This window comes from Peromyscus maniculatus, chromosome 8 (genome assembly GCF_049852395.1).
Source record: "Peromyscus maniculatus bairdii isolate BWxNUB_F1_BW_parent chromosome 8, HU_Pman_BW_mat_3.1, whole genome shotgun sequence".
In the NCBI taxonomy this organism is placed as follows: domain Eukaryota; kingdom Metazoa; phylum Chordata; class Mammalia; order Rodentia; family Cricetidae; genus Peromyscus; species Peromyscus maniculatus.
Window position 1 is genome coordinate 62,665,321 of NC_134859.1, and position 27,715 is coordinate 62,693,035.

General features: G+C 41.9%; 1 protein-coding gene across 1 annotated transcript in view; it reads right to left on the minus strand.

The window, feature by feature from the left end:
* The window catches only part of Cpd (carboxypeptidase D), a 70,387-nt gene extending 42,898 nt beyond the window's left edge, over positions 1–27,489 (minus strand). The window contains exons 1-2 of the mRNA XM_015996208.3: positions 26,687–27,489; positions 20,771–21,018 (exon numbers count right to left, since the gene is read on the minus strand). Coding sequence (XP_015851694.3) covers positions 20,771–21,018; positions 26,687–27,435 — 997 coding nt within the window. The 5' untranslated portion in view covers positions 27,436–27,489. The remainder of the gene's footprint in view (positions 1–20,770; positions 21,019–26,686) is intronic.
* Positions 27,490–27,715: the final 226 nt, after the last annotated feature.

The following is a 27,715-nucleotide window of genomic DNA, read 5'->3' on the forward strand; positions in this document are numbered from 1 at the left end:
AAGTGTAAGAGTTAGCTAGTAACAAGCCTGAGCTATCCATTGAGCATTTATAAATAATCTTAAATCTCCATGTTGATTATTTGAGAACATGCAGTCAGGACAAGAAAACATCTGCCTACAAAAGTGGCTATTTTTATATTATATATATTGCCATAATTTAAAAAAAAAAACAGCAATGGAGAGATTATGGGCCTATACTGGTAGTTTCAATTTTAAGATTGAGGAGAGACCTAAAAGGTTTCTTGGGAGGTGTTTCATTGCTTCAGTTTTTCTAGTTAGGTCTCAGAGAAAAATGGGTAACTGAGTCAGAAAAGGAATCTTGCAGAATCAGAGGAATCAGTGAAAGTGGAATTATAAACTTCGGGGTAGGGTCTGGCGTATGTTGGTTAAGTAGTAACTCGTGACTAGGAAGCTACAAGATGAACAGGAACGTGGGAATCCTGTGAGAGATCGGGCTGGAGAGAGAGCAGGTCTAAAGGGTCTGGGGACTAGAGGCTGCACTACAAGACTGTTTCTCTTGTTTTGAACAGAAAAGTGGCATCAGAAATGGAAGGTCCGATGGTCCAGAAAAGAGGAATAGGGAGAGAAAAGAGGAGAAGAAACACTAGAGAAGAGGACAGGGAAGAGGAACAGCCTATTTTGGCACTTTTAACAATGGTTCGAGTCAAACGTGATTTGACCTAAAGGTGGTGGCAAATGGATGGGAAAGATGCAAGATGAAATACTGACAGGGTCTGCTGAACAGTGGAAGGTGATGGAGAGAAGAGAATCGGGAAGGACCTCAGGCCTGACAGCTGAACTACAGACAGAGCTTGGCAGAGTGGTTGGAGGGGTGTGACAACAGGTTTGGAGCAGGCTAAACCTGAGTTTGAAGTATCGGCAGAGTGCTTAGATAGAAACATCCAGGAAAGCATTTTAAAATTCAAATTGCAGGCTTTAGTAATGGAGTACAACTTTCTCAAGAAATGGTCTGTGGTGGTCTGAAAGAAAATGGTCCCCAAAGTGAGTGGCACTATTAGGAGGTGTGGCCTTGTTGGAGCAGGCATGGTCTTGTTGGAGGAAGTGTGTCACTGGGGAGGCAGGCTTTGAGGTCTCATATACGCTAAAGATACTGTCCAGTCTCTCAGGCCACTTCCTGTTGCCTACAAGATTAGGCCTCTCAGCTACTTCTCTAGCACCATGTCTTCTTTTATAAGAGTTGCTGCAATTATGGTGTCTCTTCACAGCAACAGAAACCCTAAGTACGACATAGTCATTGAGGCCAGGCAGTGGTGGCACACGCCTTTAATTCCAGCACTTGGGAGGCAGAGCCAGGCGGATCTCTGTGAGTTCAAGGCCTGGTCTACAGAGTGAGTTCCAGGACAGGCATCAAAACTATATGGAGAAACACTCTCTTGAAAAACCAAAAAGACATAGTCATTGAGGACTAGGAAGTTAACTCATTCATGGCAGGCCTTGTTCTAAGTACAGGGTAATACAGTTATGAAAAGACAATGTCTACACCAAGATAACTTACATTCTTAGACAAATGTGAAAAGTATCAAATAGTGAGGAGTGGTGTACAGAGTTCAAGTATGATGTGACTATAGTGGACAGCTGTTCTGTCTATGACCTTGAAGTGCCACCCCTAGAGATGCAGCAGGTAACTGCTTTACCTGCCTATGACCTTGAAGTACATGCCTCTGAGGTGTGGCCTCATGGCAACCCTTAAGACCTGAGATGCACATGGGCATCCTCTTTTTCCTCCCTCATGGTTTGGATGTGGGACTGAGATAGGCGGCTGGAACAGCATTACAGAGCCTGCGACAATTTTGTTTTGTATAGTGAGTTTTTCTCCCTTAATAAATTCCTTTGCCCTTTAAGCAGACTCTATGGATTTCTCGCTATATGTGACAGCCAGAGGCTGGTGACAGTGGATGCTGGACTATCAGGAAAACACTCTGGTGAGGAGGATCTTCATGTGGAATCAGTGGTAGACCCCCTTTGGGCATGTCTGTGAGGGGCTTGCCAGGGAGGATTCACTGAGGTGGGTAAGACCACCCTGAGTACGAGCAGCAGCATTCACCTCTCACTGTTTCCTGACTGCAGACAGTGTGACTAGCCCATGCCTTCTCTGCCATCGTGGAGTGCATGACAGAGTCCAAAGAAATCCTCCTTTAAGTTGCTTCTGTCTAGTACTTCATCACATCAACAAGAAAACTAACACACACTACTGAGCCAAAACAGGAAAACAAGACAGAACCAGCTGGGTAAAAGCCACAGAGAAGAGACTTGTCACTTTAGGGAAAGGGGAAAGTGGCTGTTGTGGTTCTATATGACAAAAGAGAAATGGTTCAAAATGACGCTGAGCAATGTTAGCAATACAGGGTCACACAGGGCTTTGATACTCAGGATAATGAGTTTAGAATTTTATCTCAAGTACAATAGAAACCACTGCAAAGTTATCATCTTGGTCTTATTCTGTTAATATGTTCATAACATAAAATTTAGTGCCATAATCATATTTAAGTGCGTATTACAATAATGTTAACTGCTGCCATTGTTCGGATATGGTTTGTCCTCCAGCAGCTCATGTTCTGGAAGCTTAAACTACAGTGTGGTGAGATTTCAGTGACTGAGCCTTCAAGAGATAAAGTCTCACAAAAAGTAATAAGGTCCCTGGGGCACTGTCCTTGGGAGGGATTAATATAGTTCTGAAGGAATCCCAGTCAATTCTCAAAAAGAGTCCTTACAAAGCAGCCCATCATCACCTTGCTCTCCTCTGCATGTGGCTGGTTCTCTTTTTATTTTTCTGCCTTATCACCATCTAGTCTAGAGGGCCCTCACTAGAGGCCACTGATGGACCTGTCTGACTGGAGCTTTCGGCCTGTGTTAGTTACTTCTTCATAAAAGTGACCACAGTGTCTGAGAACAGTCTAGCGGAGAACCATTTATTTGGCCTCACGGTTTCAAATTCAGTTCAGGGTTGTGTGGGCTCAGGTGCTTGGACAGAAAGAACATCAGGGGGGTGGGAGTGGCAGAGTGAGCTCTTCACTTCATGGTGATCAGGAAATATTGATAGGGAATACAAGAAGAGGATAGGGTGAGATGTAGTCCTGAAAGGCCTTACCTCCAACAAGACCCCACCTCCTCCAACAAGACCCTACCTCCTCCAACAAGACCCCATCTCCTCCAAGACCCTACCTCCTCCTCCAACAAGGCCCTACCTCCTCCAACAAGACCCCACCTCCTCCAACAAGACCCTACCTCCTCCAACAAGACCCTACCTCCTCCAACAAGACCCCACCTCCTCCAACAAGACCCCACCTCCTCCAACAAGGCCCTACCTCCTCCAACAAGACCCCATCTCCTCCAACAAGGCCCTACCTCCTCCAACAAGGCCCCACCTCCTCCAACAAGACCCCACCTCCTCCAACAAGACCCTACCTCCTCCAACAAGGCCCCACCTCCTCCAACAAGGCCCCACCTCCTCCAACAAGACCCCACCTCCTCCAACAAGACCCCACCTCCTCCAACAAGACCCCACCTCCTCCAACAAGGCCCCACCTCCTCCAACAAGGCCCCACCTCCTCCAACAAGGCCCCACCTCCTCCAACAAGGCCCTACCTCCTCCAACAAGGCCCCACCTCCTCCAACAAGGCCCTACCTCCAATTTCTTACCACCTTCTAATAATGTCACCAGATTATGAATTCATTCATTAGGTTAGAATCCTACTATAACTAATACTGGAAATATATTCCAGATAGACCTAAAAGGGTGCTTTCCTAATCTCCTAGATGTTTCTCAATTCAAGCAGATTATAATTAAGATTATCCATCAGAATCTCCAGAAACATAAGCTAAATAAGCCACTTTTCCTTGTGGCTTGGATATCCTGTAATAGCAATCAGAGAATAACAATATCGGTGTTGCTGCGTGACAGATCTCTAGAACTTCATCTTACAAAACTGAAACCTTGAGCCCAGTGAACAACTCTCCTTTTTCTTCTCTCCTAGGCTCTTGGCAGCTACCATTCTATTTTCTAAGATTTTTGATTTCAGCTACATCCTTATGACTGGCTTATTTCATTTAGTATTACTGATGACAATACAATGGCAACTATGTATAAGAGATTAAACTAGACTGTTATAAAAATAAATTTAAAAAATACTACTAGCCAAAGGCTAGCCTTGTTGAAGAAGTAAAACAGAGAATATAAAATAACAATGTGAGAACAATATTAATATGAATTTGTCTTTTGCATAGGTGAAATTTAGTAACTACTTTATTATAAATATGGCCAAACCACACTTTTTAAAAAATATTTATGTATGAGTGTGCTATCTGCATAGATCCCTTTAGGCCAGCAGAGGGCATCAGATCCCTGTGAGATGGTTGTGAGCCATCATGTGGGTGCTGGGAACTGAACCCTGGTCGCCTGGAAGAGCAGCCACTGCTCTCAACCACTGTGCCATATCTCCAGCCCCAACCCACACTTTAATTAAGCCAGAGGGCAGTGAAACAGACTGTAACAGCACTGAAAGCGATCAAGCTTGAGTCCTAGCATCCTTTTATCTGGTGTTTGTTTTTTTAGTTCAGTAGCCATTTTTGAGATACTAATTAAAGAAAGGAGGATCAAGTTTATTTATTACAGAGTGTTATGTAATCTGGTTTTCATATTAACTTTTATAGGACTGTAAGCAGCCAGTTCTAAGCACTGGCACATCCAAATACATCCTCAGGGTAGTGAGCAGGAGAGGGCAGAAGTCTTTTAACAAAGATGAGATCTGGGAGCTAGAGAGATGACTTTTGGTTAAGAGGGGCACTCATTGCTCTTTCAGCGGACCTGGGTTCAGTTCCCAGCTCACTGGGCTGGAACTCCAGGTCCAAAGGTCTGACGACCCCTTCTGCCCTCCACAAGCACTGCACACACAGGGAGGGGTGCACTTACATCCAGGCAGGTAAAACACTCATATACATAAGATGAAGTTAAACAAAATCTTTAAAAAAATAAAAGTAAGAGCCGGGCGGTGGTGGCGCACACCTTTAATTCCAGCACTTGGGAAGCAGATGAAGGCAGATTTCTGTGAGTTCGAAGACAGCCTGGTCTACAGAGTGAGTTCCAGGACAGCCTGGTCTACAGAGCAAGTTCCAAGGCTACACAGAGAAATCCTGTCTCAAAAAACCAAAAATAAATAAAAGATTAAAAATAAATAAATAAGTAAATAAATAAGAGCTTTAAAAGTACATCTTAGTTGTCTCTAGTCCTAAAGATCACACATTTTTAATATTGAGTATTTAACAAATAGTTCTATGAACGACACAAAACTAAAGGTCAGATTCTTGGAGATAAGCTTCTCTCTGTAGGTTCTTTAGACCCAAGAAGAGACTTCAGTAAACAGTATACCTAAACATAACTTTAATATTAGCTTCACAGTGCAGAACCTAGTGAAACAGAGACAATCAAAATCTTGACATGCATGCCCCAAATTTTCCTTTGCCAAACTCTATTTAAGTTAGACATAAAGCCATGTACAGTGATAGTGGAAGTAAAAAAGGACAACAATGTTTTTCGGCTGAGTGTGGTGGCGCCCACTTTTAATGCCAGCACTTAGGAGGCAGAGGCAGGTGAATCTCTGAATTCCAGATCTATGGAGTCAGACCTTATCTTAATAAACGCAACAAACAACAACATACTATTGGCGGGTAGTGAAGGTACCTAGTGTTAGAAGAACATGAAGCATAGGCACTGGGTTCAAACGCCAACATCACACCAAAAATACATACACAAAAAGCATCTTTACCATAATCAGAAAAAGGGATAATAGCAAAAGTTGTAGGATTAAATATAATAAAATGTATGATACATATCAGTATCATAAAATTTACTGAGGGACATAGAAGATCTTAAGAATATTAGGAGACTTGTATAAAGATATAAAATTTTTCCAATTTAATTTGCAAATATTAAATATTATATTAAGCAAGGTCACACAATTTCAGAAAGAAATAAGCCACATTTTCTCTCATATGTTTGAAGATATTTACCCAGAAAGCATGAAAGTTTTACTATGTAACATATCAAATAAATGTTTTAATCTATATAGCGTTTAATGTAAAAATTAAGTCATAAACAAAAGTAGAAGCCAATATGAATACTTCTATATTCTCAGAAGAAAGCCTTTCTAATTATGATATCAAAATGTGAAATCATTAAAGAATGATAGATTTAGTTACCTAAAACCTATAAAGTATCTCTAAAAATAAAAATTATAATTATGTGGATATAGTGCAATCTATCCAGTCTCCATGTGACGAATGAATATTCCAACTTTGATTTTTTTTTTTTTTTGGTGTATATGATTGTTAAAAAGAAAAAAAGAGAAAAGAAAAGAAAAAAAGTGGGTGCTGGAGAGAAGGCTCAGCGGTTAAGAATACCAGCTACTTTTCCAGAGGTCCTGAGTTCAATGCCCAGCAACCACATGATGGCTCACAACCATCTATAATGGGATCTGATGCCCTCTTCTGGTGTGTAGGTGTACATGCAGATAGAGCACTCATATACGTAAAATAAATAAATAAATTAATTAATTAATTAATCTTTTATAAAAAAAGTTACACATAGATCTTATAGTGGAAGAGTTCTCATGTCTCTAAGTAAATATCCTCAAATGTATTTAATGATGTAAAAAGTCTGTTTTCCAAAGTGGCTGTCACATTTTCACAATCTCACCAGCAATGGGTGAGCTGCTGTGTATTACCTAGATAAGTTCTTAAGCAACTGGCCAATTTTAAATGGCTTAGGTGTATATATGTATAGTGTGGATGTATAGATGTAAATAGCATTCTAGGAAATGTGTAGATGTATAGTGGTATCTCACTGTGGTTTTAATTTATATTTCCCTGATGATTGATAATATTACATATCCTTTCCCATGAAGGGACATCTTTCACTACATTTTTATCATCTGTATTGGGAAGCCAGACTTGAAAATGTTGCAAATATGAGGATGTTCACAAAGGGGTTTCCTAAGGTTATCTATCAAGTCCTGGCTCCTGAACTACACTCCGGAAGTGCATGTCTGACCTGAAACAGTACATTTCCAAGACTGGCTTGAGCGATACAGAGGACAGATCTCGACAGCACCAAACGGCCTTTGAAAACCGAACTGAGACTGGAGTCCCACTCCACCTAAGGCAGGTCAGAGCTTACGGTTGAATCTAAATAGGCCATTTCCTGCTAGAACAAGCAAACAACAATTTTACCATAAAAATAAACAAGGACGGGAAGAAGGAAAGAATGGAGAGAAGGAAGGAAGGAGGGAGGGCATTTTATGGACAATGGTAAGGGGCTTAAGCACTGTTGCTGCTGGAGTATCAGCTGAGAGAAAGCAGAGAAAGGAAACTGAAGGAACAATGGCAAACACTTCACAAATTTGACAAAGGTCAAAAAGACAAAAATCTCTTCCTAACTTCTAACAACCAAACACAAATGAAACAATCCCTGAAAGCAGACCGACAGCAACACTGCAGGGAGAATTCTGGAATGTTCAGGAAAGGCAGTTTAAATGACTGTGGCTTTCTCAAAAGAAACTACAGAGGTCAGGTGGCATGAGGCAAACATTTTAAAGTGCTAAAAAAAACCCAACAAAACCACCAATAACACCTGGCAACCCATAACCTGGGGTTTTATAGCCAATAAAAAATATCCTCTAGTAAAAAAGATAGAACCAATAACCAATAAGAGAGAAGCAGAGAATCTACTACAACCAAACTGACCTTAACATAAATTAACCAGAAAGTTCCTCAGATAAAAAAGAAATAACGCCCGGATTTAGAGAACAAATGAAAAGCAGTAGCTGTAACTATCTGGGTAACTATATAAACTATTTTTAGCCAGGTGGGGTGGCACACACTGTAATCCCAGCACTCAGAAGGCCAGGGACATCTAGTAAGACCCTGTCCTTAAACACCAAGGGCTAGGTCTAGCAGGCACAAGGCCCTGGGTTCAGTTCCCAGTAGACATACACACAAAAAACTAGTTTGCTTTCTCAGCAATCAGGAGGCTGAGGCAAGAGGATCATAAGTTTAAAGCCAGCCTGAGCTACATAAAAACATTCTATCTCAAAATATAGCTTTACCCCAAGCTCCAAAAACCAAAGGCATAACAGGAAAATTAATTAAAATTTAAATCCAAACCTACCAGTCATTATACATTCAATATAAACGTTACAAACAAAACAGAATAAAAGCAACAGTAACACCTGGCAACCCATAACCTAGGTTCATTCATTTTGACAATTTTTTTTAGTTGAAACCCATAACTTTGTCAAAATCAATTAACATTTAGTGTTGGAGATCAGATTACTTCATATATACAGTATAGATAAGTTAAAAGTAAACAACAACAACAAAAAAAAAACCTGGAAAAAAGATACCATGTAGACACATTTAAAAGAGATGAAGGGCTTGGGATATTAGGTCACTAGTAGAGTGCTTGATTAGCATGTGCACGGTCTTAGGATAAATTCCTAGCACCACAGGGATGAGCAAAAGGAGGAGGAGAAAGAAGGGGAGGGGGAGAGAAAAGGGGAGGAAGGGAGGGAGACAGGGGAGAAAGCAAACAAAAGAAATAAGAACAAAAAATGAAGTCTGATATCTTAACTCAGAGAAATAAAAACTGTGAGGAATAAGATTATATAATGATAAAAGGGCCACTTCACTAAGACAATATAGCCCTAACTGTACAAGTATTTAAAACAGGAAGAAGAACTGATAAACCTAGGAAGAGAAATGCACAAATCTACAGTTACAGCTGCAAACTGGCATTCTCTCAGTCATCAGCACAAGCAAGGGGCAGGGGCCGCAGAGGACAGAGAATCCACAGCACTGGGAACTCACCAGGTCTAAAGGCTCGTTACACTGTCCCCACCCAACAGCAGCAGAGCACACATGCTTTTCAAACACGTACAAGCAGTCATCAGATACACCACATCCTGGTCATGAAACAAACACAGGTTTAAGGAAGTGAAATCCTGTCCAGCATGTTCTCTGGCCATGATGAAAGTGTAGAAACCAGTAAGAGGTCCAAAAAAGTATCTTTTTCTTGATAAAAATCTCATAAAAGTAAAGCGCATTTCCTTTAAGAACGAATGAACTCCCTTCAGAAGGTAATTCATGGATTGGGTTACGTACTTTAATCTACATTTTTCTAAAACTCGTGACTTGTCAGTTAAAAGAACAGAAAACAGACTTATTTCACAAGGCAAAGCAACACAAAAGCTATCCTACCTTTAGAAAATCAAAGTCTTTTGTCACCAGCTTCAATTCATAATTTAGAAATTTCTTCTAAAATTATCTAGAAACAAATGGAGATACTGTCTGGCATGAATAATTTAAGAATTTTTTGTGAGTTACCACAAGTAGGCATCAGTTGACATCTATATTAAATTTAACATTTGTTTTTCTGATACTAAATGTCAAAGATCTCATAAGTAATTGTGAGAAACCTAAGTAGTTGGCTTGGATCTATTGTCTTGATTTCTTTCGTCAACACAATACTGATCCACACAAAGCTAGCCTTCACTGTAACAGGAAGCAACCACTGATGTGTAACTCATCTGACATTGCCACAGCAGTCACTGCCAAATTCAGTTGAGACATTTACTTATTTTTTTAGGCTAGTATGTAATTTGGCTCAACATAAAGGAGAAATGTCAGACTTCACAATAACATCTTATACAGGCAAAGAAAAATTTAATTTGGGGAGTAAAATATTCAGCTATAAGTATACCTCAAGGCAATAAAACACCTTAATAATAGTAGAAGGGATCTGCTATTTGTCTTATTAATAGTTGTATATAAGCAAGCTTCTGTGATCAATTAATGTCTTAGGGAGCTATCTAAGCCAATGATCTTCAACTTGTTCACACTAAACTGAAAAAAAAAGCAACAATTTACAATTTATGGATTTTTGTGGCACTGATGATCAAACCCACAGAGGGAAGAGGGGGTCAGATACCCTGGAACTGGAGTTATAGACAGGTGTGAGCCACCATGTGGCTGCTGGGAATGAAACTCAGATCTTCTGGAAGAGCAGCCAGTGCTCTTAACCTCTGAGCCATCTACCCAGCCCCTTATTGCATTGATTTTCAACTATTTATTTTTGAAACTTAAATTTTTAAAAATTTATGTGATATATGAGTGTCTGCTCATCTGTATGTGCATTGCATGCATGCAGATGCCCACAGAGGGCAGAGGAGGGTGTTCAATGCCCTAGAACTGAAGTCATAGGGACTTGTGAGCTGCCATGTGGGTGTTGGGAACTAAACCCAGGTCCTCTGGAAAAGCAGCCAGTCCTCTTAACCACTGAGCCATCTCTCCAGCCTCCAAAGTAATTATTAGAATCTGTCTGGTGCTACAACAAATTGTTATCAATACCATTATTAATTGCTACAGTAGCTAAAGGTTCTGATCAAATTATCTACTCATAGCCATTACTCTTTGTAATACTCAATTCACCTCTCTAACAGAACAAGTCCCTGTTACTGATTTTAGCACAGAGATCTGGCTTTAAAGAGGAGAGAGACTTCAATCCAGTCACCTTTTTTTTTTTTTTTTTTTTTTGGTTTTTCAAGACAGGGTTTCTCTGTGTAGCTTTGCGCCTTTCCTGGAACTCACTTGGTAGCCCAGGCTGGCCTCGAACTCACAGAGATCCGCCTGCCTCTGCCTCCTGAGTGCTGGGATTAAAGGCGTGCGCCACCACCGCCCGGCTCCAGTCAACTTTTTATAAGACACTAACTATTTACTCTTCTACCTCAAGCAGAAAGCTAACGGAAAGAATACAGTAAAAGTGTCCCTGTTAAAAACAGCAACTATCAAGCTGGGCATGGTGGCACCCACCTTTAATCCCAGCACTTGGAGAGGCAGGCAGATCACTGAGTTCAACCTTGTCTACAGAGTGAGTTCCAGGACAGCCAAGACTACACAGAGAAACCCTGCCTAGAAAAACCAACCAAACAACAACAACAAAAACAAACCCAACAACACACACACACAAAAAACCGAACAACGTTCCCCCTCTTCCAAGGCTTAAGGAACATCTCAGAAGAGTGTACTTTTCTTATTGTACCAGTTGTTGTTACTCCCTTACAGTACCTGTTGAATTTTAAGTTAAGTACTATAAGAGATTAAGAACTGATAGAACAAGTGTAACAATATACCATACCGAAAGTCATAGGAATGTGTTGTCTCCTCATGTCTTACTGGAATGCACTCATTTCTCTGGTGAGGAGGTGATGTGACTCCAGACAGTGCTGAGCTACTGTGTGAGCACGGCTTGACTGGAGCACTACAATATTTGAAAGTCATGTGAAAAGCCAGACTATTGGGCAGGTAGCACACACACTGTGGATATTCTCATCAAAGGGATGAGTCAGGTCCCAGGCAAGACAAAAGATTCATCGTGCTACGCAGAGCAGTGCATAATTTAAAGCTTATGAATTGCTTATGTCTAAAATTTTCCATTTAAGACTTTCAGATTATGATTGATAGCCAGGAACTGAAGCTTGGGACAGTTCAACTTCAGATAAGGACAGACTTCTTAGCATTTCAAAAGGCAGTAAGAAATTGCCATAATTTGGATTTCTGTTAATTTCTCTATGTACAATAAATGATAATTCTGCATTCCCCCAAGACACTTTTAAAAAGTTCATAAACATGACATTCATTAAAAAGTTTAAGGGGAAACACGGAACCAAAAGAATGAAAAGTACAAATTGGCCTTTAAAAAAAAAAAACCCTCAATTTTAAATCTTTAAATTCCTCTCAACTTGTTCTTTGTGCCCTGGTAACTTCCTGTGAACATCCGTTTCCTCACCGCTCCCACTAGATATATATTTGCTAATGATTTGATTCTACAGAACAAAACTAATTACAACAGTCCTGCCTGCCTGTTCTCGCTTCCCATTTGGTCAACACTCTCTCACGTCTGAATTGTATTTATCCTTCTAAAATTATTCCCGATCATGAATTACACAGAAAAGAGATCAAGGACTGAAAACATCGAATTCGTAAACATGAGCTCTGAAAACTTGGGCCACAACCCTACCGGCGCATCTGGCTCTCTCCTGAGCCCATCATCATGTTACAAAGGATACAAGTGTGCTGAGCCTAAAGGTCAGACTGTAGACGAGGGAGAACTACAGCTCACAAAAGCAAACTCATGACTCAAGTAGAAGCAATTGTTCTGTTTGAATGTGGTTTCACCTTTTTCCTTTTACATTAGGTAGCACTCAGACTAAAGAGGAGAAAGATAAAGGAGATAAATTCAACCAGGTCTTTAATGAACAAGATGAGGTAAGACTAAAAGCACTTTATAAGACACATCTCACTATCAGTCGTACTTGTGAAACATGAACAGGTTCAGAATTAATGTTTGAATTGTCAGCATTCCTTCAAGAAAACTTCCAGGTATAAAATGCTACAAACGTTTTCACTCGGGAGGTGAAAAATCACCCATCTGTTCAACTATGTTCTAGTTGGATTTTGACTCTAAGCAATAAAATTATGCCAGGAAAGAGTATCAATTCAATTTTCCAAATCGTGGACTGACATATGCCGTTCAGATGTCTCACAAGCCCAAGCCTCTTCATTTTGCTCCCACCCATGCTCTAGAAGCTGTTTCTTAACAGTTCCATTGGAATGTGGGACTAAGTACTACCCCAGCTGCCCTCTTCTCCCACAGCAAGGCTGGGGTGGGGGCATCTCTTCTGTGGGTTCTCCTTGACACTTAACTAGTGGCTAGTCTTTTGATTCTTCTCGCACAACTTCTTCCTTCCTTCCTTCCTTTCTTTCTTTTTTCAGAGACAGAGTTTCTTTGCACCTTTCTTGGATCTCGTTCTGTAGCCCAGGCTGGCCTCAAACTCACAGAGATCCACCTGCCTCTGCCTCCCGAGTGCTGGGATTAAAGGCATGCGCCACCGCCACCCAGCTCATCCTCGTACAATTTCTTATACCTCTCACATTCCCTTTTCCTTTCCTCATATTCTTGTAGATAAAGCCCTTATCGTCAAGAGATCACATTCCAAATAACAATAAAAACTCTCCCTAGGCTCCCTTTGCTCTAGACTCTGTCCCTTTCTGCATGTTAAACAAAGGTAACTCTGAAATGGGCAGTACCACCCTGCCCAACACAAGTGGGCAAGATTTACATTCATGCTTTAGAAAGAAGAGGGTGCTCTGGGAAGGCAGGAGAGCTGAGTTACTGCATGGGAGGCTTTCCAGAGGCTCGGTGACCTGGAAAGGTCCTTATTTGCCCAGGAAGGACAAGGAGTCTGGTGCACAGGAAAGGCTGGAGACAGGTAGATAAGTAGGCTGACTAAGTAGGTTCAAACCTGATCTACTGAAACGTGAAACCAGCAGAGCCAGAAGAACCCTTTAAGATTGCCTTCATGTGTTGTTTGTTTACGACATAGTTTTAGAAAACCAAGTCACACTTCCTAGACCCAGACCCAGCTTTCCCAAGCCCTACAACTGTACCTCATTAGTAAACAGAGGTCAGGAAACACGCTGTGAAGCAGCTCTCTGCACACGTTTGCTCTTCAGGTTCGACTGGTTTGTCTAAGCTGTTTAGATCCACTAGTCTTCATGATCTAACAGTTACTGGAACACAGTTTAAACCCCTACCATCCTTAAGGACTCATCTTTTGTTGTTGGTGGTGGTGGTGGTTTTTTGAGACAGGGTTTCTCTGTAACAGCTTTGGCTATCCTAGAACTGGTTTTCTAGACTAGGCTGGCCCCGAACTCACAGAGATCTGCCTGCCTCTGCCTCCTGAGCACTGGGATTACAGGTGTGCACCACCACCGCCTGGCTAAGAATTCATCTTTTATTGGTATCAAAATTGTAGGGTTTTTTTTCAATTATGCATTGCTTATTTAATTTCTTGTTTTCGATCCCAGTTTTCTGGTATATACCCTATTTAACGAAATACAAAACTCTTGTGTTATTCTCTTCACAGCAGCAAGCTATTTCAAGTGCGTGCACTTCAGTATTTAGAGCACATTAGTGCTGCTCAACGTAATGGCCATTTTAGAAGAAGAATGATGTCCACATGATCAAAGGAGCTCACACTTACACAGGGCTGCTCTGGTTATGTGATGTGGTATCTGCTCACATTTCATAACTCTGCCAAAAGTATAAAAAGAGGGAAGAAGGTTGGATAAATCAACAGAATGCTTCCTTCTTCCAAAGGAAGAAAAAAAATCATAATTGCCAGTTTGAAAAGGCTCAGCTCCATGTTAGCAACAGCTTAAGAAACAAAATAAAACCCCATAAATATAAAGCATTACAGCAGCTGTCCTAACTAGTAACAATATTCATAGACATGTGAACACATGAGGCTGGTGGCTATATTTCTGACTAATTTCCTGTCTCCATACTCATTCAAATTATAGGGAAAGCAACCCACAGTAAGTTGTAGCTCAAACTTCACTATAAATGACTATAAGTGAAGTATATAAGCATGCCAGGACAAAAAGGAAAAAGAAGTTATCACATAAAAATTACAAGGTGTTTTGTTCCTGTTAGAAAAAATTGAAAGTAATTCAGTTCTATGGCAGCAGAGATCAAGAGCAGAGCTGTTTCAAACTGCAGGCTATTGCCCATTACTGGATTGTAAGATACGTTACTACACTTTCAAAATAAAATGAAATAGAACAGACTAGAGGAAATAATACCATATATATTACAATGGTAGATCAGTTATCAGTTCTCTGCAGTGATAGTCATGTTTTTTGCAGCAGAGCCAAGGTCCTGCTGTGTGCTACATAAATGCTCTACCATTGAGCTATATCTCTAGCCCCACATTTAAGTATTGTTTCATAAAGGGTTTTTGTTTGTTTGTTGTTGTTGTTGTTGTTGTTTTCAAGACAGGGTTTCTTTGTATAGCCTTGGCTGTCCTGGAACTCGCTCTCTAGTCCAGGCTGGAACTCACAGAGATCCACCTGCCTCTGCCTCCCAAGTGCTGGGATTAAAGGTGTGCACCACCACCACTTGTCTCATTAAGTTATAATAAAGTTTTTAACATGTATACCCACAGATGAAATGCACATAAGCAACCAAAAAGAGGACTGGGAAGATATTCAGTGGCTAACAGGAGATATTGCTCTTTGTAAGGACCCCAGTTTGGTTCCCAGCACCCATGCCAGGCAGCTCACACCCACCAGGAACACCAGCTCAGGGGACTAGACACTCTCTGGCCTCCATGGGCAACAGCACTCTTATACATACACATGTAGGCATACACATAATTTAAAAAAACTTAAAGGCATTTCATACTACAAGATATTAGTGAAAATTTAAAAACCACAGAGACCTACCATAAAGCAAACTTATTTTCTCAGGGGAGGAATAATATTTTTATAAATTTTGAGTACAAAGTTCATGTATCTAATATTTTAAACAACCATGTACCCATTTTTTTTGCGATAACAAGAATTTGTTTATTCAACAATTCACAAAAGATGTACTGTTTGCCTTCTATATACCAGGCATGATTTTAAGTCATGGGAATAGAAAGCCAAATAAAACAGAAGTCTTGCCTTGATGAAGTGGAAACTCTAGCAGAAATAAGTAATTTCAGTAACTGATGCAAAGCTAAGTGCTTAAAAATAGTTCTCAGTCAAACCTTATATTCCGATGAAATAGATTCTGTAGTTTTATCTTTATTTTATACATAGGAATTGAAGGTTAAGGAATCCGTTAACATGTTCAAGATCAACTAATCTCTCATACACATGCACACACAGAGCTCACCAGCTGAGCTAGAATGGCTGCCCCACCAGCACACAGAACTCAGAACGAGGCTGTCTAGAAGTGACTTCCTGGCTAGACACAACCACCAGGCTGTGGCAGGTGAGTGTGACTATCCACAGGCTATTAGGACAGACATTCCCTAACTGGATCCTGTGGGCTTGAAAGACGTGAGAGAAGAAAGGACTGCACATGGGCAGCTAGACACTCGAGTCAGCCTTAGCAAGGAAGGTAAAGGTGGCAGTGGAAAAATCACTCCCTCCCCCACTACTTATCTGCTATCTGAGCCTTCCAAGTAGCAACTGTTTCTGCCCTGTTCTTACTGTGTCCCTATCACATAATACAGGATATGAAACATGGCAGGTAGTCAGAACCATCTGCTAAGTGAAGAGTTAGACTGTAAGTTATTTCATCTCTTACTTCCTGAATTTCTATAAAGCAAAAGAACTGAACTAGATCATTATAATCATTTTCAGCTCTAGACATCTACACTTCTTTGAGCAGGAATTCATATATATATCACATGGAACATTAACAAAATCATTCCAGGTCATCAGCTTTGAAAATGTGCCCAGTCACAGGTTTACAACATCTCACTGAAGTCTTCCATGAGATAAACAAGATGGTTTTGCCCTGTTCAAGCTACTGGAGCCAGCACAGCTTTCTCTTTAAGGAGCGGTTGCTCTGGCAGGAAGAGAAGCTAGCTACTGTAGAAACAACAGACCACATCTGACCGACCGTTCAGCTCAAATAAGAGTGAAGTTAATGCTCCCAAAACAATGAACAATGGCAGCAACAAAGCTCAGCTTCATCAGATGTGGGGAGAAACAGAAAAATTTAATAACTGGTTTAATCAAATAAACCGTGACTATGTAGCAAAGTACACTTCTTTTCTCTGAAGTTAGGATGGCTATTTATCAAACAGTATGTTTTAGTATATTTTTCAATCAATGGTCAATTAGGAATTATTTTTTAACCTTTTAGGGTATTTTTTCCCAAAAAGATAAGGTAAATTATCTTTTATCCCATTGTCTTAAATAATATCTCTCATTCATAAAGTAACTTAACCAACTCACAAAACTACTAGTTCACAAAGTTAGATTTTAATATATATATTTACTAAAGATTGAAATATAAGGATTGCACATTAAAGTATGCCCCTTATCAAAAGTTTCAGTGGTTTTCAAATCACGTCTAACTTTAATGAGAGAAAAGTTTACTTTCTAAATATTTCAAGCCTTTTTCTAGATGTTTGTTACACATAAAATATGGATAGAAACTATGGTGGGGAGCAGGAAATTCAGCCCTCAAACTTATGACTCATTTTCAGGATATGCAGATGGATATACAAAGTAAAAAAGTAATTAGCCAGGCATGATAGCAGCACACAACTTTGATCCCAGCACTTGGGAGGCAGAGGCAGGTGGATCTCTGAGAGTTTGAGGCCAGCCTGGTCTACACGGTGAGTTCCAGGACAGGCTTAAATAAAGGTGTGTTAACAGATACGTCACAGGACATTTTCTAACGAGAGTGCCGGTAGGAGGGTAAGAAGACCAAAGCATCTCCCCATGGGTTCCAATGACATCCCCATGGGTTCAGCTGTCCCTTCCGCTTACTATTTGAAGATTTTTTAGACAGTCTGTGTAGCTCATGCTAGCCTCAGACTTGTAATCCTGCTGCCTTGTCTTCTGGGTGCTGGGATGCATGTGTGCCACCATGCCAAGCTTCTTGTGCATATTGCTTATATTTGATGTGATGTATGCCCTGTATGTATGAAGAGAGGGTGTACACACCCATGGACATGAATGAGGACAGAGGAGGATGTCAAGCACCTTCCTTTCCTCTCTAGCTCTCCACAGTGGGTCTCTCCCCGAACCTGAAGATCACCTTTTCAGTTATGTTTCCAGGATCTTCCTGCCTCTGTCTGTCAAGGCTAGGTCACAGGCACACATGGCCGTACAGGACTTTTATGTGGGTGCTGAGGATTTGAACTCGGGTCCCCTTGCTGAGCCATCTTCCTAGACCCACTTCTGCATATTCTTTTTTTTTTTTTTTTTTTTTTGGGTTTTTCGAGACAGGGTTTCTCTGTGTAGCTTTGCGCCTTTCCTGGAGCTCACTTGGTAGCCCAGGCTGGCCTCGAACTCACAGAGATCCGCCTGGCTCTGCCTCCCGAGTGCTGGGATTAAAGGCGTGCGCCACCACCGCCCGGCCACTTCTGCATATTCTTAATCAAACATTCTATGCTTTACTATTCAAAGTATACTGAAGATTTTAAGATAATAATTACTTTCATGAGTTTTGATTTTTTTTTAATTTACCTTTCATGAATATAGGTATTTTGCCTGCATGTATGTCTGCACACCGTGAGTATCAGGTGCACGTGGAGGTCAGAAGAGGACTACACATCCCCTGGAACAGGAGTTAGACAGGTGTGGGAAGTTGTGAGCTGCCATATGGGGACTAGAAATCGAACCTCTGGAGGAACAAGCAGCAAGTGCTCTTACCTGGTGAGCCATCTCTCTAGCCCCACTTTCATGACTTTTACAAGAAAGGCAAACAATTCAAGCTTGCTTTAATAACTTTTTCAGAGACAGCGAAGGGGGTGTACATCCATGTGGGTAAATGTGTTTGCAGATGGACATGCATACTGGTACATATGATTGTGGGTGTACGTGGGTAACTGTGTTTGCAGATGGACATGCATACTGGTATATATGATTGTGGGTGTACATGGGTAACTGTGTTTGCAGATGGACATGCATACTGGTACATATGATTGTGGGTGTACATGCTTATGTGTGTGGAGACCAGAGGTTGACATCGGGTGTCCTCTTTCATCACTGTCCAGTTTATTTACTGAGGCAGGGTCCCTTGTTGAACCCAATTCAACTAGCCTACTAGTTCGAGGGATTCCCTTCTATGTCTCTGGAGCTCTGGGATTACAGATGGGCCACGGTGCCCTTATAGGTTTTTGTGGGTTCTGGAGATCTGAACTCCAGTCCTCACATTTGTTCCACAAGCATTTTATCCACTGAGCCATCTACCTTTATAATTCTGTTAAAATAGTAGTCTATGAAAAATAGGAGCCCTCATATATTTCTGCTAGGAAAATAAATGGTATAGCTACTATGGAAAATAGTCTGATGTCCCCTTAAAAACTAAACAAAGAATTAATACATGACCCAGCAATTCCACTCCTAGTCATATACACCAAGAAAACTAGGATGTATACAATAGTGTTCATTACAGTGTTACTCACAATGCGAAGCAGAAATGAGTCAGTGCCATTGAGGGAATGACTAGACAAAACCTATTACATATCTGTGCATACATGCATATATTCTACAGAGAGAATATTCTTTAACTATAGAAAGGAATGATGTTCTGGTACATGCTATAGGATGGATGGACCCTAAGAACATTAAGTGAAGCACACTAGATGCCAAGTACAAACAGTTTATGACTTCAGTCATGTGAAATATCTATAACAGGCAAATTCACAGAGATAGAAAATAGATTAGCAGTTTCCTGCAACTAAGGAAAGGGGAATATAATGGAAATGATTACCAAGTCATTACAGAGTGTCTAAAGTGATGGAGTATTTTGAAAATAGACCGTAATGGTTGTATATAACACTGTGAATGTTGTTACTAACACTGGAAACTTATACCTAGAAAACTGGCCAGACATCATGGTGTAACCTTGTAACTCAGTACTTAGAAGGTGGGAGGCAAGATGATAAAGAGTTCCAGGCCAGTCTGAGCCGCATGAGACCGCCTCAAACCCAACAACAATAGAAGCTGGACTGCTGGGCTTACGAGCAGTTCGGTGCTGAAGTACTTGTCTAGGTTGCGTGGGCTCCTGGAGTTTGATTGCCAGAACCACAAAAAATAACAAAAAAAGCACACCCACATGCATGGAAAACAACCCAAAATGGCAAATTTTCTGAGATTTATATAAAATATTAAAAAGTAAGCTGGAATTCCATGATCACCGCACAACAGCAAATGTACCTTTATGTAAAAGGTAAGACTGGTGGTCACTGTACTCACTCAACAACTTAGACACATAACTTGACTTTCTATGTACCCTGACATGTGATATGCTCTATAGAATGATTTTACTGGGAAACTGGAGTTGAATTATAATATGGAAAGTGACAAACCTAAAAACTGGAGTGTTCTAGAGGACAGTAACTTGGACTTTTTTTTCCTTTTCATTACAATTACATTTATTCCTGTGTGTGTGTGTGTGAGTGTGTGAGTGTGTGTGTGTGTGTGTGTGTGTGTGTGTGTGTGTGTGTGTGTGTATAAATACATGCACACAACAGTGCATTTGGTGGAGGTCAGGGGACAACCTTCAGGAGTTGGTTTTCTCCTTCTACTATGTGGGTCCTAAGGACCTAACCCAAGGTGTTAAGCTTGGTGGCAGAAGCCTTTATCCACTGGGCACTGGGCCATCTTGCTAATCCCAGCCTGGACTCTTTACAAGATCAAATGCAATGGCTGAGCCTTAAGCAGATCTTGGAGAAAAAGGAGCTACAGAGGATGGTTGGGGACAAGAAGGGGAATGAGCTGCAGGCAGCCTGTGGATGATAGTACTGGGTTTCTAGTGATTTCTCAGTCATGATAATGGTGCATGACAGAACAAAGTCTGGGCTGGTAAAACAGTGCTGAGGAACTGAGGTACTTCAGCAGCAGCCTATTTCTGGATGGTCTGGCAAAAGATTGCATGTCTGGGTATAAGTAGGTGGGGAGGTAAAGCATATGGCAAAAGAGAACAATGGATTAATTTAAATGAAGGATGAATACATGTTTCTGTGGTCATCTTTTAATTTTACTGTAGTTTTGGAAATTTCAAAAATGCAAAGAAATAACCTTTTTAAAATTGAAACACCACACTTTTGTCTTATATTCAGAATATACAAAAGAAAGCTAAGCCAGCAGAAGGCAAATAGAGCTGTTTCAGTGCTTTGCATACCTTCCACGTCATACCAGTGTGCACCGTTTGTGATGCCATCTTTGAAAGTCTCGTCTTCTTCTCCGGGACAGTGGGGCTCACCGGTCTTCATTATGGGGTGGTTAGAAGCGTAGGCTTTCGCCAAGTATCTGAAGACTTCATCATCGGATGTTCTGCTGTAGACTCCCGTGGTCGCGTGCTTGGGAGAGTCATCAAAAGGATAGCTTGCGACCACTGAGCCACCATGCAGATTTCCAGAAAGCACAAACCTTTGAAAACACAATCAAATTACATATCACCTTCAAAAGAACAGAAAATACCAAGCATTTAAAAATTTCACAGGATCTTTCATAAATAAACTCATTTTTTTCTTTCTTCATTCTTTTTTTAATTAATTAATTCATTCATTCATTCATTCACTCAGTCCTGAAAATGAACCCAGGGCCTTGGCACATGCTAGGCATGTGGTTAACACTGACTCCATCCTCCACAAATGAATACTTACCTTGGGGCTGGCAAGGTAGCTCAGTGGGTGGCTACCACCAAGCCTCGAGCCCTTCTTTTAATCCCCTGGGCCCACAACAGTAGAAGGAGAGAACTGAGTCCCACAAGTTGTCTTCTGACCTCCACATGCACATTTGGCATGTGCATCCCCCCCATAAATAAATACAAAAAGTTACTTAAAATTTCAGAACTAAAGATATAGCTTAGTGGCTGAATACTTGCCTAGCATGCATAAGCAAGCCCTGGGTTTGATCTCCAGCAACCAATAAATAAATAAAGGTGCTTTGACATTTCAAATACATTCCACTTTTATAGTAGAATATTATTTTAAGGTGTGTTACTTTTGTTTATGTTGCATTTGTTTAACTCTGTGAAGCTGTGTTACTGTGCCTGTGTAAAACACCTTATGGTTTAATAAAGAACCAGCCAATAGCAGTGCAGGAGAAAGGATGGGCGGGGCTGGCAGGCAGAGAGTATATATAGAAGGTGAAAACTGGGAAGAGGAATCTAAGATGAAGGAGGAGCCAGAGAAGGAGGAGGACTCCAGTGCCCAGCTACCCAGCTACACACACACACACAGCAAGCCACGGAGAAAGAGTAAGATCTACAGAAGTTAGAGAACAGGAAAATCCCAGAGGCAAAAGGTAGTCGGAATAAGTTAAGCTAGCTAGAAACTAAGCCGGCTGGGCATTGACAAGTAAGAATAAGTCTTCATGTGCAATTTATTTGGGAGCTGGGTGGCAGGCCCCCCAAAAGACCAAAAGAGCAAAAATACCCAACACACTTTGCATAGTACTTTACAGGGTTTTCTATCATTGAACATGCTCCTAAATAATACAGCATTAACTAATGTTTTAGGAAGTGTCTCACATGAGGAATTTCAAGTTCATTAATTAGATTGACCTTCAGGAACTTGCCAGAATTCAACCTTTTCTCCTCCTACCTACGAAAGTGACAGTTTCATATAGTGTAATCTCGAACTTGTGTTTCACAATGTGTCAGTTTCGTAGGAAAAGTGACTAATATAATAAATACTTGTTGAATACAGGAGGTAAGTTAATAACATGTTTTGTATACTTACTGCCCAAAGAAAAATTTTAAAATAAGGTATCTAATTTAAAACACAATGTATCTTATATGACTCCAGTTTCACAAAATCCTAATACCAAATTATATTTTCAAAGCTTAAAAAAAAAAGAGAGAAAGAAAGAACAGCATGATACAGTGGGCCTCCTTCAGAGAAAACTAATCCAGCACAGCAGAGCCGCCCTCTGCTACTACAGGACTTCTGACTGAATAAAAAACTGACAGACAAGGCTGCTCCTATTTAAAAAAAAAAAAAAAAAAAATGTTTCTACTTGGGGTGGGAGTGGGTTCTGGGAATCAAACTCCATGTTCACGTAAGCCACACATCCTAACACTGAGCTACGGCCCCAGCCTCATTTCTATGTCTAAGTGAACCACTTATGCACTCAAATTTATGGATACAGAAAAATCACAAGAGCTCCTTTAGTGGAGAAAACTAAAAATAAAGGCATATTCTATTTGTACATCTTTCCCTTATGTAACAGTTTAAACCATTACTACAAATAGAGATTAAATTCTTTCTCTTTGCATTTTAACTAGAATTTTCCTGCACCTGCTTACTTGTAGTTGAAATAAACGGACCTTTAGAGAGTCTAAACATTTCTCTCTGTATGCATGAAAGAAAACGAAAATTATCATATTGTAATCTGAAAGGCTACTTTAGGCATGATCGGTACCATCTCTGAGGTGAACAATGAAAATTATAACAGAGGAAAGAACTTAGCCAGTAATGATTAAGACAACAATTGAAAATAAAGGCAATTAGTTTAAAATGAATACAATTCTAATTAGCTCCCTTCCAGACAGCAGAGTACACTGTCTGCTGTAGTGGCATTAGGACAAACTTTGGAGCTGGGCAAATGTCTCCCAGAGCTGGTGTTCACCAGCAATATGATCAGAGTCATTGCCTCTAAATCCCAGTTTCTCTCTCTCATCTATAAAATGGGAATATTCTACCTACCTCTCAGAATTGTTATAACTACTAGAGACAACACACATGAAACACTGAGGCTAACTACTACGTGCTAACTTCTCAACAAACATGCGTTTCTTGGGAGCTATCTAGCATCCTGGTGAGAGAATAACTGCCATACAGATTTTCATTCTGCTCGACTTCCACTGCCATTTCTTGAGTGATAGAATAACAGAGAAACAACAATGAAGGTCACACTCCAGCTTTCAACCTTCTCCTAGCTTCCCCGCCCCCTGGCTAACGTATTAACTATTTACTGTCTGGTTGTATTTCTAAAACAACTCAAGTATTTCTTCCCCCTCTACTTACTTTGGGAAGACTATCAAAAGGTTCAGGCACTTCATTTAGCAACAAGCTTTTTTTTTTTTTAAGTATTAACTATGAGCTGACTACTACTGTAGGCACTGAGAATACATGAACAACAAAAAGTCTCTGAATAGTCTGTGTAAGTGGGGTGTGTTACTTCATATATTTCAAGTTAAAACTCTACTAAATGAGAGATCATTTTGTTCAACATTTCTTGTAACATTTCTCACAAAGATCATAAAGAGGACCTGACAATTCAACTACTTTTATTGCAGGGAAACATTAGTAATATCTGATAGTGATTAAATTTGATTTTCTGAATTCTAATTACATAGCTTTAAGATCCATTGTCACTCTTCTGGGGCCAATTTCAAAACAAAGCAATACCTCTCACAGTAGCTGTAAAACTACTCTTTAGTATCTTTGTCAAAGCAGCTTTGTATATCAATTCCAATCTGATTTGAAAGATAGTTTAAGACTTCCATTCACATCCTAAGTGTTTCTCATGCCTGGCTTCAGTATCATAAGATTTTTTAAAGTTACTAAATATACAATATTAAAAATAAGAATCTTGCCAGGCAGCGGTGTCACAGGCCTTTAATCCCAGCACTCGGGAAGCAGAGGCAGGAGGATCTCTGTGAGTTTGAAGACAGTATGGTCTACAGTGACTTTCAGGACACCCAGGACTACACAGTGAAACCCTGTCTCAAAAACAAAGTAGTTTTCTCATATAGACTAATGTCTGTGTTTTTCCTTTTAATATCCCTCCCATCCATCCATCTCAAATTGTGTTTTTAATTTTATTTAATCAACATCCTTTGTTATTGATTAATCATTAATGAATATGTATTTTGAGTTAATTTTTAAGACTGAGACTATGAATGAATTTTCCTTTTTGATTAGAGTTACATCTGAAAACAACAAAATTTGGGAGTGACTAGAGTATCCAAACCACTGCCACAGGCAAAGTGACTGTGTAATACCAACTGACTCCATGAACTTTAAAAACCTCACACACTCCTTTCAATGACCTAACAAGACCATGACATAACTCGTGATCATTAAATACGACTACTCATTTGGAAGAGTTGCCAAAGAGTGAATTTTGGGCTTGAGACTTTCAGTATAGCCTCAAGGTAACATATACCAAAGGAAATTCTGCATGTTGGCCACAGCAGAGCAACGGGAAACAAAAATCCCTGCAAGAGTTCTGACGGGACACGTTAGACCCAAGCAATGGAACTAGTGCAGCAGACACAGGTTCTCCAACAAGCCCTAGCTGGCAATGGCAAGCACCCTTAATTCCAGCAAGGAGCAAGAGGATCTCCGTGAGTCTGAGGTCAGTCTGGTCACAGTCTATGCTATGAATTTCAGGCCAGCCAAAACTACAGAGTGAGAGAGACCCTGTCTCAAAACAACAACAAAACATAAAATAAAAAGCCCTGCTCACTATAGCTTCTGACAGCAAGTATTATATCAAAATCAAATTTATATAGATGTTCAGAGATCTCACATGGTCAGGGAAAGGAAATTGTCCTAGAACATGTAAACAAATTAAGTATCTGCAAGGGACCTTCTAACCACTAGTAAAGTGGAAGGTGGATGATTAAAACACTTGGAACCATCATAATGTCCACAGATTTTCTAGACCTCATAGCATATGACTGCAGTCTTACAAAAAACATCTCAGGAGGGCACTACGCGGCTCAGTTGGTGCAATGCTTGCTGGCATGCACGAAGCCTTGAGTTCAACCACAGGCAGAGTGGCCGCACACGCCTGGAACCCCAGCCACGGCAGAAGCAGGAGGCTCGGGAGCTCAAGTCATACCTGGCTACACAGCCAGTCCGTGGCTATCCTGGGCTACATAAGAAAGGATTCCAAGTCTCACCGAGAAATTTCTTCGTTCATTTTTACCTTTGCCTCATCCACCGGTCCCAAAAAACCCTTCAACTCAAGACACAAAGGTCGTAACTACTGCCTTCAAAAGCCTTCTGAAGACAGGACGTGGGAACACGCTGGCAACGCTGATGCTTGAGAAAGAGGCACGTTCTTCACTTCAGATTCCATCTGGAGTAAGTACCATCTTCCTTTACCCCTTCCTCTTCCTCTCTAAAGACTCAGACCATATGCTACCTCTCCCACAAGAGATGGTCCTTACCACTGCAGCTCATGCACATTTTGTCAGGGGGAAGAGTTTCTGCAAAGTTGTAACTGAGTAAACACCATTATATATATAATCTTGTTACATACTAATTTCTGAAGGTCCTTCTAGATCTTAAGTCTTAAAATCCCACACAATGCTTAAATGTTGTCAATGTAAATGATTAGTTGTGCTGCCCCCAATAAGAAGGCGCACAACCGGCATCAGAAATGAAGCAGTTCTGACCTGTGGGAGTCTCCCCTTATTCCGTTCTCCCCTAAGCAGAATCGGAAATAAAGGCAGGGAAATCGGTTTCTGTCCAATGTCAGAGGAAGTGCTGGGGGTGTCATTTGCTATTTCTGAGCGACATTCTGTCTCCCTGGCTTCTGAGCACCAGGCTTATATTGCCCGAGTCTAGACAACCAGTTTGCCCCTCAATTTCCCCCGTATGCAAAACAAGGGTATGAGCGGTGTCTAGCGGATGTGAGTGGTGTCTAGGTCGCCGGGTTGTGGTCAACATCAAGTGATATAATGCAGTCACAGAAAGTGCTTACCACAGTGTTTCTAGTGATGACATCGACAGCTTAGCCTCATAATGAAGGTGTTAACTTAAGAATCCTTAAAATCTTACCCAGCGCTCCTTATACGGCGGTCCTTAAAAAATAGGGGCGGAATGACAGAAAGTCTCCCCTCGGGCTATGCCCTGCACAAATGACAGCCCCAGGGCAGGCTTCTTGACAATGAGCAAGATTAGGATGCATTGCAGCCCGGCCTTCGTTCCAGTTACAGAGTGTCACCCTCCACCCGGACTGCCCCCCACCCCCTTAGGCTGGCAAGCATTGTTTGAGCGCCTAGTGGGTGCCGGGATCAGCCTCCTGCCCTTGAAGACTTCACGTGTGTGCGAGAGCAGGGTCAGGCAACACTCACTTGTTCTTGCGGATCCAGTCGATAAGGGCGCGCACCTCCGGCACCTCATCGAGGGAAGGGGGCTTGCCGGTGCTGAACTGGTCCGGGAAGCTGCGGTTGAGGTCGCGGCCTCGGCTGTTGTAGCGGCCACCGGTCCCGGGCGGGCCGCTGTCGCCGAGGCCGCAGTCGCCCTCGCGGGAGCGCTCGAAGCCATCAGGGTTCAGGCTGGGCAGCAAATACACGTCGGTGGTGTTGAGCAGGCGGACCAGGCGCGGGTCCCCACGGCGATAGCCCGACGCCAGCTCACGGGCCAGGTAGACCAGCACCTGGCGCGACACCGTCTCGTCGCCGTGCATGTTGCCTACCAGCTTCACTTGCGGCCGGCCGGGCAGCAGCGGTCCTGCGGCGTCCAGCCCCGAGGCGGCGGCGGTGGGCGGCGGCCCCAGGCCGGCCGTGAGGCGCAGCACCCACAGCGGCCGGCCCTCCACCGAGCTGCCGATGCTGAAGAGCCGCGCCAGGCCGGGCGGCCCCGCGGCCGCCGCCGCCTCCAGCGCCTCGCCCAGCGCCGCTTCGTGGTAGTAGTGGTCGAACTGGCCCTCGGCCGCCTCGGAGCCGGCGACGGTCGTCGTGGTCGCCTCAGCCTTCTTGATGTGCGCGGCCTGGGCCGAACTCCTCAGGAGCAGCAGCAGCAGCAGCAGCAGCGGTGGCGACGGCAGCAGCTGCAGGCGACCCAGCCGCCAGGGCGGCCGCTCATCCCGGCCGCTCGCCATCTTCCAGCAGCGCCGCTAACACCGCTCCGCTCCAGCGGCTCCGCACTCCGGGCGGGCGCAGCCCGCCGGATCCCCTCCGCGCCTAGCAACCCCATCCCGCCCTCCGGCCTCAGCCAATCGTGGCCCGGAATGTCTGGACGTCACGCTAGGGGGCGGGGCCTTCCTTAAAGCGGTCGATTTCCCTCTGGGCGTGCCTTCTCCACTCCAGACCCCAGAGACTTTAGTCACTTTCTCTTCTTTCACTAAGGCTCTCTTCTCTGTCTTCCCCGCCTCCTTATTT